The sequence below is a fragment of the Oreochromis aureus genome, linkage group 11 (genome assembly GCF_013358895.1).
Source record: "Oreochromis aureus strain Israel breed Guangdong linkage group 11, ZZ_aureus, whole genome shotgun sequence".
Classification (NCBI taxonomy): Eukaryota; Metazoa; Chordata; class Actinopteri; order Cichliformes; family Cichlidae; genus Oreochromis; species Oreochromis aureus.
This window is the reverse complement of record NC_052952.1, coordinates 7,478,694-7,492,580: the sequence shown is the minus strand read 5'-3', so window position 1 is coordinate 7,492,580 and position 13,887 is coordinate 7,478,694. Positions and strand designations below refer to the sequence as shown.

The following is a 13,887-nucleotide window of genomic DNA, read 5'->3' as shown; positions in this document are numbered from 1 at the left end:
GCCTGGGCGGTGCGGAGCTGCGGGGGAAACACAAATTCATTGGGAAACCAGTATGTAGGTTGTACATCTTACACTATAGTCTATAGCACACAGGAGTATTAGGTTTTTATGTACACGTTGTTAAGTTGTCTTGTGGCAACTGACGAATTGAAACAAATGAGCGTGCTGTGTGTGCAACAGCGCGATAAAACATTACCTGTCCTTTTATTAACTGCACAAGTAGTGGTGTCATTAGCTGCTAGCTAACTGGGTAAGGGTGTCATGGATCTGTAGCTCTGTCCGCCGTTTTAGGGAACATATTTAGTTTTAAAGTAAGTTACAAGGCTTTTCTCCACCTTTCTGGAGGGCTTATATTTAATTAAAAACTATCTAATATGCATATCCACATAATTATGGATTAATATAATTATGATATTTTAAAAACACACTGTTTTAAAGAAGTTACATTAAGAAACAGATATATTAGATTAATATTTCATATATGACAAAATACTGATTTTACAGCAGCAGACTTATTGTATCTCTACAGTTTAAACATTTAATAAGCTTTCTGCCTGCACAGAGTGGATACTGAAACAAATTAAATCCTCATAAATACATTATTTTATATTTATTCCTTTGTTTTTTATTATTATTATTTTATTATTATAGTACTAGGAATAAATAATAAGGGAAGGATTCTGGATCAGCAACATGATGAAAACTTGTGGACATAGTACACACAGTATTCTGGAGAAGGTATAGATGTATGTGCGTGTGTGTGTGTTCTATGTGTATAGATTTTTTTAGATTATTCCTCATGATATAACATTGTCTAGACATGCCCTGTAAGGACAGGAGGAGGAAACAGTGACAGAAGGAGCTGTGTGAGGCTGATAAAGGCAGTGGATCCCTCAGCAGCTGGTTTACAAAGAGCACAGGTAACAATAACACATGTACCAGTTGTTGCATTGCAGAGGTACTCAAGTATAAAAACAATAATAAACACAATTGTTTTGGTCCTATAACATTTTTCTATCATTACTTTATTATGGATTAGGTTTTGTTAAGTGTGGAAAATTAAATAATAGATTAATGCAACAGCAAAGAGTGACTCACAGGCAGAGCCGAGTTTATTTCCCACAGTTTTTTTTAATCTGTTGCCTCATGGTTCCATGTGCTGTCAACAATCTTTGGATTTTATTATTATCTCATAACACTTGTTTAATCAGAGACCATCTCTCCTATGGACTTTAAATGTCTACAGTCTCAGATCAACACAGCCCTGCAGTCCAGCACTATCAGCAGCAGGAGCAGCAGTAACCCCTCAACAGCAACACTGTACCCATCATGAAAAACGCACGATCTGATATCGTCGTGTTGGTGTTGTTCCCAGATCATCATACTAAATGTTGTTCCAGGATCAACATTGCAAGTGACCAATCAGAATGTTGTGACGTCATACTTTTGCGACTTCAGGAAAAACCGCCGTAAAACAAAAAACTGTACTTAAGCTGCGAGAAACCGCCTCTGTCCACCGATCAACGGACCCTGACCCTAATCCTAACCCTAACCCTTTAATAAACGCTAAGCAGAATTGATATTGTCCTTGCAACATTGGAATTTCATAAATGCACGAATGGCTTGGCGTGCAAAAGAATAACGTCACAACAATGTGATTGGTCACTTGCAATGTTGAACCTGGAACAACATTTTCATGATGATCTGGGAACAACACCAACACGACGATATCAGATCATCCATGAAAAACATAGGCTATGTTTGCTTTGCATTGTCAACACCTAATGACAGTGATATAGTATGATACGATTCCATATTGGATTCTTGATGAATGTGGGTTGTTGTTATTCAGCCTGGTTCTATGTGCCCCTTTTTAACTTCAAACATCTCTGCATGGCCCTGAGCTTTCACCTGGACTCATTTTATGCATTATTGATTTATTACAGATTGGACATAGAGGGTGTTGGTTAACTTATGTCTTATTGCCTTTATTGTTTAACCTCTGCACTGATGACTACAGCTCTACACAGTCTTGCTATGATCTGGATACATTTGCGATTGGTCATTTTAGATAGCATTGACGTTTTTGCATTGATGATTTTTTGATATTCTATGTCTCATCTGGTGCTCTCTGTGCCTGATAAACAAAGTGTTTTGTTTATGAAATTTGAATTTGAATTATCACTTTAACATGAATAAAGTTGGATTCTTAAGTTCAATTTGTATCTGGTTTTGTGGTTTTAATACAGAGATCTTCACACCCTAGATTTTTTTTGAAGAAGGGGGAGGGGATGATGCCTGATTACACATGAAGAAACTGTTGCTCTTGCATGTGTTTTTTGTGTAGTTGCAAGAGAAAAAAAAAGTTGTCTAGCTCATACTGTATGCTGTAAGCTGACCATACACTGATTATCAAGCTAGACATACTAGAATTTATTAGAATCCCAATCATATAGTACAGTATTAAATGCTCAACTTATTTTGTTGATGTAAACCATTATTTGGCCTGTAACTGGGTCTGGTTTGACATTTAGAGATGCTGAAAAACAAACAAACAAGTCTCATTATTCCTGTCTTACTGATAAAGATCAGTGTACATAATGAGAAGCTAGAGCAGATTTGAGCATTTTTACTCTAGCTCTGGTAAAATAAACGTTTTTTTAAAAACAAATTTAAAATGATGCCTTTATTTGAACAGTCACTGCAGAGAGCAACAGGAAGTGTAAGAGACAGAAGAGTATGACATGCATCAAAAGATTTACCAGCAGGAAGTGAAATCATGGATGTACATTATGAACCTTGTGTATTTTCTATAGTCTTCTATAGCAAGACTAACATCACTTGCATTGGATTGGGTTTATCTGTCAGATAAATATAGAAACATCTAGGAAAGCAGAAACAAAATAAATCTAAACAAACGAAACTGCTCCCTAAACTTCTCCCACAAGACAAGAATGGTCCCTGGATCTTGGACGTTACTTGAAAAGGGTTACTGCCCATCTCTGGTCATTACCCATATGTTGAGTCCATGCATGGGCGCCACAGATAATTTTCTCTTCATGTTTTATTTTGATAATATTTTTGCCTCTGGTGTTTTTTTTATTTGATTTTATCCTCCTTGTCCCTTCGTTCTTGATTAGTTTCAGCTGCGTTCCCCACCTGTATGTATCCATTTCCTGAGTCTCCCCCTGTCTTGTGTTTTATTTTGCACATTGTTGTTCATTTCCTTGCTCTGCTTTCCCTGAGTTTTCTGAGTATGTTTGTAGTCTTTGGCATGGCACTCTATCACCATTCGGATTTTGGGCTTTCTTTTTAGTTTTCTGGAACCGGAAGCATTAAAGCTTGTTTAAAGTTTATTCCTGTTTCAAGATTCCTGCACTTCTGTCCATAAATGTGTCCTCCACACAACAGTTCATTAAACACTGATGCACTTAGGGTTCAAACTCTCTCCAAGGTGAAAATCCTTTGCTTTTTACACTGGACAATAAAAACGTCTTACTTCCTACAGGGACTCTTTTTACTTTCTAGACCAAATAGTTTATGTTCTAAAGTGTTCTGTCAAAGGCGGGGACCTACCAACATTCATGAATATGGATTTAAAATAATAATAATAACAATCAATAAACAAATTAAGAGTGCTTCTACTAGCTGTAGAAAGTAACAAACGTACAGGTGGAAATTTCCTTAGTGTCGATTTTTTACAGCGCACACAACGACAGCTTTATGTGCTGCTAGTAACTTTTTAATGCGGGGCATTCAATCATTTGGGTCACAGAAATAGTGTCCGCACAGTTTTGGAGCAAAATGAGTTGTGTATTGCGGATAACTTTCACCTCTAAGTGTTAAAACTCCTCATCATATCCATTTCTTCCCCTGCTCTCCTTTCTCTTCCTTTACCTGTTTTTGTTCCCTCTGTGTACAGAGAGAGAACACACACTGATGGCACTGATGGAAGCACACACACAAACATACACTCAGCATGTTTGTGTGTGTGCTTCCATCAGTGCCAGATCCCGCTGAGTATTCCTGCTTTCACATGAGGTGTCTTCATATGGTAATCCCTTTATAAAGGACCCACAAACATGCACACACAGACACACACTCCTCTTATTCACTTGTCATCCTGTCTAAATGGAGAGGGAGACTTCCTCTGGTCAGGCAGTCCTCTGCATCTGTTCCCTCTCTGAAAATTGTCATGTTCTCCCAGAGAACGGCGAGAAACAACAGAGAAGACAAAAGGCAGAGAGAATGATGGACAGCTACTCCATGACATTTTGAGAACTGAGATAGAGACAGTTAGTGGGCTGCTGTTGGCTTGTTTTCAGCAGAAATCCACAGAAATTCCAAGCAAAGAAACAAGCAAAATAATGTTTATAGAAACTTTTCTTGGAGTTCTATTCATTTGTCAAACAAACGTCTACTAGTCTTTTAAAAAAACAAAAAATACAGCAAAATCTAAATGTGACTGGTTGAATTAAAAGAGCTCCTGAAATGGCACTCAAAGAAGAACGTGCATGTAAAGACAAAAGGCCTGATTATCATTATTTCGTTTATCTCAGCTATCTCAGCTTGTTTTGCAGTGTGAATTAGTCATTTCCTGGGCCTGCTGAGGCTAAATCAATGTCATTATTTATTCAGCGGGGGCATTTGCATCAGTATTTATTTCTGTGTTTATTTTTTTCTCAAAATGCTCTTTCCTCTCAAGTGAGCACAAAATTGTCTTCTGTTGGAGGAAAGCCATCAGAATCTGCTATTTTCACTCAGTCAGAGTAATTAGATACAACATAATTTACATAAAAATGCTCAGACGTAATCCCAGTCATCGAGGTAAATGTGAAATGCCTTTGGAAGAAAATCATTTGGGGGGAATAAATAATATGGTTTCTCCAGGGAATAGGTATGACTGCATAAACAACTAAAGTCCTTGTTCTAATGGTGTACTCATAAAATCAACTTTTTAAAGGGATTACACTCTAAAAAAAAGTCACTTGTGTTGCACTGATTAAAAAAATAGACTGTTTAAAATGAGATTATCCTTTTTTCTTTTAAATCACATCAAAAATAATGACAAAAGTCCACAATAACCTTATCACAGGAGACCATAGAAATTACTTAAAGGTTGTTGAAATCTGCAGTTTTACTCCCACGTTGCACTCTCCACTGGTTTAAAAAAAACAATTGGTGCAAGAAAAGCAGTGGAGAGTGGGAGGGAGACAGAGAATAGGAAAGGGGGCTATCATCACATTTTTAAACACTCTCCACAGCGGTGCTGACAGATTGAGAGAAAAATTTCAGCCCAGGAGCCTCTGGAAAACCACCCAACAGGAGCCACAGCTTCAAAAACACCAAAAATACAATACAGCTTTCTTATGTTTTTGGCTCTCTACGGCAGCTACCGCCACAATTCCTTCTCTCTCTGTCCCAATCTGCTCTCCAGAGTTTCAAGGCAGCAAACCTCAACATTTATGTGAAAAACTACCACCTAAAAGTTCTGAACAGAGTTTATCACTGTATGGGTACAGCAAATATGTTAAACCAAATATTATGTTAGCATGGCATTAGCAGCTGCAGTCCCAGCAGATCAGTTAATCTCATAGTCCGACCACATCGTCTGATGACTCAGTTAATAATTATCTGTTATACTGAAGCTGCTTTAGCATGCACACAGATGATATACATGTGAAAGCCACTTTGCAACCCACGTTCACCCAGATACTTACTGCTAAGTTTGTTATGAATGGGATCATAATTTAGAAAATGGGTAATGTTAAAATAAGACCTAAAGTCATTTATTTGGAAAAATAAACTCAACAGGAAATGGTTTACTGAGGTCATAAATCAAGCAGGAAGTAGTCCTACATTGAGAGAATGTGATTAAGTATAGTAATTAGGACATTTTTATAGATAACCTTCAATGGTCACGAGCTGCTCTATTGTATAATTTCATTTTAGTCTTTTTTTTAGTCATCAGGCAACATAATATCATCATGCTATAATCACATATCATAATACAGTGCTCCCTCACTATAACGCAGTTCACCTTTTGTGGCCTCGCTGTTTTGCGGATTTTTTTGTGCAATTTTGCATGCTTTTTTTTCCTCTCTCTCTTTTTTTTTTTTTACAGCGCACTGTGTTCTGCGTGCTGATTGGCTGTAGACCACTGTCAATCAATCTCATGCCGCGTCTCCTGTACAGTACAGAATGCGTTCAGCTTGTCAAATTTACATAAATCTTCGATCGCTAGCAGTGTGACTCTGAAGTGCTGCACTGTATGTTTGTAAGTTTTCTCCCCAACAAACACAACAATGTCGATGAAACGTTTTGCACCGTCAAAGGGAACCGCGGGTGCCTTTGGTTTCATTCTACAGGGTGGGCCATTTATATGGATACACCGTATTAACATGGGAACGGTTGGTGATATTAAAGTCCTGTTTGTGGCACATTAGTATATGTGAGGGGGCAAACTCCTCAAGATGGGTGGTGACCATGGTGGCCATTTAGAAGTCGGCCATCTTGGATACAATTTTTTTTTTTTCAATAGGAAGAGGGCCATGTGACACATCAAACTTATTGGTAATGTCACAAGAAAAACAATGGTGTGCTTGGTTTCAATATAACTTTATTCTTTCATGAGTTATTTACAAGTTTCTCTTTGTTCACAGCCATTGACATGTCGAAGAGGTTAACACGTGAGGAGCGGATTGAAATTGTGCTGATATCTGGTGAACGCAGTAACCGGGTCATTGCAGCAGATTTCAATGCAAGACACCCTACGAGACCACCCATCTCCCATGCTACAGTCAGCAAACTGCTTGCTAAGTTTCGTGAAACTGGTTCAGTGTTGGATTTGCCAAAATGTGGACGCAAGAAAACTGTCACTAATGAAGAAACATCAGTGGCTGTCCTAGCTTCATTCAGCAAGAGCCCACAGTGTAGCACTCGCCGCATGTCACTGGAGAGTGGCATTAGTCGAACATCCTTTGGCAGATATTAGCTACTCACAAATGGCACCCTTACAAACTCCAGCTACTGCAGCATCTCAACGAGGATGACCCAGATCGGCGCACAGAATTTACAGAATGGGCAAAACAAAAACTGGAACAGGACCCTCAGTTCACGCAGAAGATTTTGTTCAGTGATGAGGCAAACTTTTATGTGAATGGTGAAGTTAACAAACAAAACCACCGCTATTGGTCTGACACTAACCCACATTGGATGGATCCTCCAAGACTGCTGGAACAACACAAAGTGATGGTTTGGTGTGGTATATGGGGTACAACGATAGTGGGTCCATTCTTCATCAATGGAAACCTCAAGGCCACTGGATATTTGAAATTGCTACATGATGATGTGTTTCCCTCTTTATGCACTGAAGCTGGCATGTTCCCTGAGTTTTTCCAGCAAGATGGTGCACCACCACATTATGGGTGCCAGGTCCGAGCATTCCCAGATGAACAGTTTCCTGGAAAGTGGATTGGTCGTCGTGGGCCAGTTGAATGGCCCCAAGGTCTCCTGATCTGACCCCTTAGACTTTTATCTTTGGGGTCATCTGAAGGCAGTTGTCTATGGTGTGAAGATACGAGATGTGCAGCACCTGAAACTACGGATACTGGATGCCTGTGCTGGCATTTCTCCTGCGGTGTTGTTATCAGTGTGTGAAGAGTGGAAGAAGAGGTTGCATTGACAATCCAACACAATGGGCAGCACATTGAACACATTTTATAAGTGGTCAGAAACTTGTAAATAACTCATGAAAGAATAAAGTTACGTTGAAACCAAGCACACCATTGTTTTTCTTGTGACATTACCAATAAGTTTGATGTGTCACATGGCCCTCTTCCTATTGAAAAAACAAAGTTGTATCCAAGATGGCCGACTTCTAAATGGCCACCATGGTCACCACCATCTTGAGGAGTTTGCCCCTCACATATACTAATGTGCCACAAACAGGACTTTAATATCACCAACCGTTCCCATTTTATTACGGTGTATCCATATAAATGGCGCACCCTGTATAATACTGAACTTGTTTTTCTACAAAGGTTTGAACTTTGAGGGTGTTTAAACAAGAGAGTGAAAATGTTCATATAAAGTGTGTAAAGTGTAGTGAGGGGTTACAACCTTAAAACATCTATAATAATTGTAAAAAATAAAGTTGGCTACTTCATGGATTTTACCTATCGCGGGTTATTTTTAGAACGTATCTAAAAACGTGGGACCACTGTATTGAATTTTTGTGGTGATAAATTAGTTATGTAATTATGGTGAAATTAGAATAATACAATGCTAAGTGTTGGTCATTATATCTCATCGTTAGGCTATAATATGTTATCTAGATTAGAACATGTGCCTGTGTGGGCAATCTTGTTTACTGAATGCCTGATCACGTGGGAGAAGTCTGTGGACAGACAGACAGAGACTTGAAGTGTCATAATAACAACATGTGACTTCTTACATCTGCTTTAACAACTGGCCAACTCACCCCTGCTGGCCATTAGAGAGAAAGCATGATTAAGCAAGCACTCCTATGCTGGCTTTACATTTAAGCCCCGGAGGTTATGTTCATCTTTTATATACAGTTTTTGTGAACATCATACCTGCTTGACATCAGAATGTTAGCCACAATGCAAAAATTCTTTGTCTGTTGTGATGCCTATGTTTTGAATCCAGCTACGTAAAGTTATTTTCAGCGTAGAGTTGCAAAAAACACTAACCTTGTGGAAGCTGCCATGGAAAATTTTTTTGATTGCTGCCTCTTCAAAGGTAGCAGTCTGGAACTCTCCTTTGTAGTCATGGTTAAAGAACGTCAGTGTCTTTCCAGAGTCTGTGGGAGGAAAGTGGTGGTAGTGAGGTTGGGAGGAAAAAAGAAATTCAATCAGAAACAAACAAAATCAAACTGCATATTTCAAGTGCCTGGACTAACAGAAACAGCGTTTTGAATAACACATACACTGTTGTATTCACACTAAAGACTCAAGATGTAAGCAAATACATGTCACTCACTCAAAAGTAACTCAAGCCCAAACTAAAATGCAATTTTGTTGCCTTCTTGCTGTATCGGGCTGAATTGGGAAAGCAGAAAAAAACTAAATGATTTTTTAACATCCTCCAGCTACTCCTGGGATCTCACATGGGATCTCATACACTGATATGGAAATGGCAGCAGATCAAGTCTTCTCCAAGTCAGTGATGTCCAAAACACTTCTAAAAGTTCACCCTAGGGGTGAGCTTACCGAGTGTGCACTGTTTTCTGTGATATGGCTTATCACAGTCTGACACAAACACTTACTATACAGCCACTGCACCATGGTAAGTCTTCAGCCACCATTATCATCATCATCCCATCTGTTTTAACTAAAACTGACTTTATATCATACTCAAGCTGTGGCTGATCAACAGCTGTAAATTTAAGGCCATGACCCCTTTTCATACATATAATCAGTACCATTCAGAAAGAGTTAAATAATACGGGTATTTACCAAAAAAAGCAGGGAACAGTCACGTTAAAAAGAAAGCATACAGTCTGTCAGGTTTTATGTATCAGGACAAAATGACAAATCTGATCCTTATCAGCTCTTTAAATCAGATGACTACAACCTCAGATAAACAGAAATATGACATTCTTGTCTATGTCATTATTTATTTAGCAAAAACTAAGGCAAAAAGCAGGAACAGTGTGTGACAGACTGAGTACATCCAATGATTTATTAGCTTGTAGAGCCACTTTTAGCAGCAATAATTTGAATTAATAATTTTCTGTATGACTTTATCATCCCTCACATCATTGTAGAAGAATTTGTCACACACTTCTTTATAACATTGGTTCAGTTCACTGATTTTTGTGAGTAATTATTTATGCACATCTCCCTTCAGGTTCAAGTTCTGCCACAGCATTTCAATCTGGACTTGTGACCAGGCCATTGCAACACTTTGATTCTGTTATTTTTCAGACATTCTGATGGAGATTTGCTGCTGTGCTTGGGATCATTGTCCTGTTGCATAACCCAGTTTTGGCCAACCTTTAGCTGGTAGCTGGTATGAGGTGTTTGTGGTCATGTGTAATGTTTGTTTTTTCCCAAATGTGGCGTTGTGTATTAGGACCAAATATCTCCATTTTGGTCTCATCTGTCCGAAGGACATTGCAAGCTTTGTGGTTTGTTCAGATGCAACTTTGCAAACCTAAGCCCTGTTGGCATGTTCCTTTTAGAGAGAACAAGCTTTCTCCTGGCAGCCATTTAACATTTACCATGCTGACTGAGGCTTATAGAGTCTAACATGTAGCTCTTGGGTATTTTTACAGTTTCTGAGCAATGCTAAACCTGACATTATGGTGAATTTGCTGGGCCACTGTCAGAAGGTCTTCCACACAATGATGGAAATTGACTCATAACCTTTCCCACATTGATCTGCAGCAATAATTGCTTCTCTGAGATCATTGCTGGCGTCTTTCCTCTTTGGCATTGTGTAAACACACACCTGAATGCTCCAAACAAGTAATCTGCCAAAACCTCTGCATTTATAGAGGTGCTCACACTGGTTAATCAGGTCTACTTAGTTTTGCACACCTATACTCTTTGAATTTTTGTTAAATAAATAGTTTTGTGGTTCACCTAAAGTTGTATTTACATCATTTTAAGACCTGCTAAGGAAAAGATCATTTTTATGTCCTGATACATAAAACCTTAGATTTGAAAAAGGCCATGCTTTACTTTAACCATGTCTGTATCTTTGATTTTTCTTGATCATCTAGGTTAAATACAAACTATTTTTTATTGTTTTTGTTGTTTCCACAAAGAAAAACAAGATAAAATATGACATTTTGAAAGTGGAAAACTGCATTTTGTTCTGGAAATCATTGAGACCTTCCCAGAAAAATGGATATGTATGTTTCAGGGCATATAAAGGCTTGTATACAGTGTGCAGCCTCATTGGTGATGTGAAGGTTAACCTTGACAGAGGTGCACCAGTAGTCTTTGATTCATTTAAAATCAAATGTGGACTGGTTGACCACTGAAAAGCCTTCCATCTCTAAAAAGTCTTTAATAAGTTTGGATCATGAGAAGGTGGTGTTTCTTGTTTAGATGATTGTTTTTACATGTTTTCTTTACATGACAGATTTTTCTCCAGTTCTCCAGATTTCAGACGTATTAATATATTGTAATAACTACTGCAGTAGATAATACTCCAATCTCTGAATTGTAATGTTTACTTTTACAAGGCATTATTCTTCAGTTTGTGAAGTAATATGCCACATTATTCAAAACAGTAATGAAACCCTCCCCATCTTCACTTGTAAAGCATCATTTTCTTTTTCTGTCAGTGATTTCTGAAATGCACCATTTTTTTCCCGTGTACACATCCTTTCCAGTCTTTTAATGCCTCTGACTCAAATATTTTGAAACACATTAATAGCATCCAATCAAAAATAAGCACATATAGCATGCATACAATTAACCATGAGTTTAAATGATCATTGCATTCCTCTTTTTTTCTTTTCTTTTTTTTCTTTTCACAACGTGTCCCAACTTCTTAAAGCTGCATAAACCATAGTGGATTAAAACTGTAGTTAATGTAGCATCCCAGCTGGAATCATTAATATCTTTGCAGCCCGACTTCTAAGTTTGGCTTCATTATGCACTTTCTCTGTTTACTTGGAGGTGCTGGGAAAGCTGTAGCAAACATCTGCTATTTAAGTCTATACTTGTCAAACTGTGATGTGCGAAAATCCAGCTGAGACAAAAAAGGTAAAGAAGAAAGAAAATAGGTGATTCAAACTCACTGTCAAGAATCAGTCCAACTAATGGGTCGTTGTCCTTGTTGAGGATTTCCCACAACGCAAAAGGTTCCTGTGGGGTCTCGGGAAGTAGGCGGAGCATCATAGAAATAGTATAGTCAGATGGTAAACCCTCAGGGTGAAGATACCTGGCACACACATGAAAAGACAGGCAAACACACACATAGCGAGCTTAGCTGTGCCTTAAAGGCTTGTATGCACTAGGTGTCTTTAAAAAGTGTGCTGTCTCTTTTTAGCTGTTGTGATTGCTTTTAGAGTGTTTTCAGCTGCCTGAGACTCACTATGAGCACCAGCCTCTTTTTAATCACAGAGCCTAGTCTTTTTATAGGTAGCTGCCTCCGAGCACTTCAGGCTTAAATCTCCTAAGCTTCAGTTTTTCAGAGTGGTTGTCACTTTTCAGAAAATGAGCAATCAAAGAACAGGAAGCTGAAATGGAAGTTTGTTGACAGCATCAAGTGGAAATAAGCTCGGAAAACATCGGAAAAGACCTTGGGGATCGAAACTGTAGCCACTGAATGCTCTGAGTGCTATTGAGTGTAAGCAAACATGTATGTTGTATTTAGACGTGTACCTGCAGTATAGTGCTACTGTAGATACATACCAAATCTTTTAACATATATGAAAAATCTCTACGAATGCTTTCAAATTCTTCCCAGGACCTTGCATGTGGGCCAGTGGTGCAATGGATAACGTGTCTGACTACGGATCAGAAGATTCTAGGTTCGACTCCTGGCTGGCTTGTTGCAGTTTTAGCTTTAAGACATGTTTTTTTTTCACTATAAGTTCTGTGCCTGACTTCCTAGAGGTGTATAATTCCAAGAAAGAGTGAATATATTGATTAGGTGGGGATAGTGATAGCTCAGTAGGTAGAGTGTTCGCCCCATGATAGCAAGGTTGGGGGTTTAAATCCACCAAACAGCTACCCTGAGATACCCATGAGCAAGGTACTGTCTTTATACACTGCTCCCTGGGTGCTGGATTGGTGGCTGGCCACTGCTTCACTGAGTGAATGGGTTAAATGCAGAGGACTAATTTCCTATTGGATGAATAAAGTGTACATAATGTAAAATTATCAAAACACTGATTAAATGTTATTTATTTATTAAAATAAAAAATGTACTTATTTATTTAATTGTCTGTTTGTTTATTTAAACCCTTGTACATGTTTAAAACTGTAGATATAAAAACACAGACCAAATAAAATTGTTAATTTTGTTTAAGGTACAATGGACAAGTACAGACTTTCAGCTTTAATTTAAGGGGTGTAACAAAGGTACTGTACTGTATTGTAACTGTTTCGGAATTAGAGCCATTTGTATAAACAGTCCTCCATTTCTAGAGGCTCAAATATAATTGGAAACTGGCTGACAGGCAGTTTAATAGCCAGGTGAAGCAGTTTCTCTCATTATTCTATAGCAAATAGGAGATAAATAACCTGGAGGTGATTCAAAGTTTTTAACTTGCATTTGGGAGCTTTTCATGGAAACCATCAAAAATAGATCAAAAGAGATGCCGAACGAAGTAAAAAAAGTGATCATTAACCAAGAAAACCAAAATAAATCTATCAGAGAGAAAAGAAAAACTTTAGAAGTGACCATCTTAACAATCTGGTTCATTCTTAAAAAGAAAGAATACAGTGGCCAACAAGATCGAAAACCCAGAAAGACCACAGAAGACAACTAAAGTGTTTGATGACAGAATTATTTCCACGGATAAAAAAACATCTTTACAACATCTAAGTCAACAACACTCTCAAGGAAGTAGGTGCATCATTGTCAAGAACTAAAAAGACTCCTTCATCAATGTAAATACAGAGGCATTTACTTTAACCATAAATCAGAAAAAAAAAGTCAAACATATTAAAAACACAAATGTAGCTTCCTGATTTGGCACACAGCTATCAGAAGTGTGTGAACCCAGACCTTAGGAAGGAGAAAGTAGTGCATTACAGATGTTTCTGATTCATTTATTATCGTGTCCGTGTGTCATGATCATTCTCATGGCCAAAATCATCTTTGCTTATTTGCTCTAAGATCTAATCTCATTCTTAATGACACTTGAATAAAGCTATGCCCAGCTGCCAACTCCAGATG

At 38.1% G+C, this 13,887-nt stretch overlaps 1 protein-coding gene across 1 annotated transcript in view; it reads right to left on the bottom strand.

The window, feature by feature from the left end:
• The window catches only part of col14a1a (collagen, type XIV, alpha 1a), a 151,009-nt gene that overhangs the window by 48,232 nt on the left and 88,890 nt on the right, over positions 1-13,887 (bottom strand). Inside the window, exons 32-33 of the mRNA XM_039619618.1 lie at positions 11,780-11,922; positions 8,715-8,824 (exon numbers count right to left, since the gene is read on the bottom strand). Of these exons, the coding sequence (XP_039475552.1) occupies positions 8,715-8,824; positions 11,780-11,922 (253 nt within the window). The remainder of the gene's footprint in view (positions 1-8,714; positions 8,825-11,779; positions 11,923-13,887) is intronic.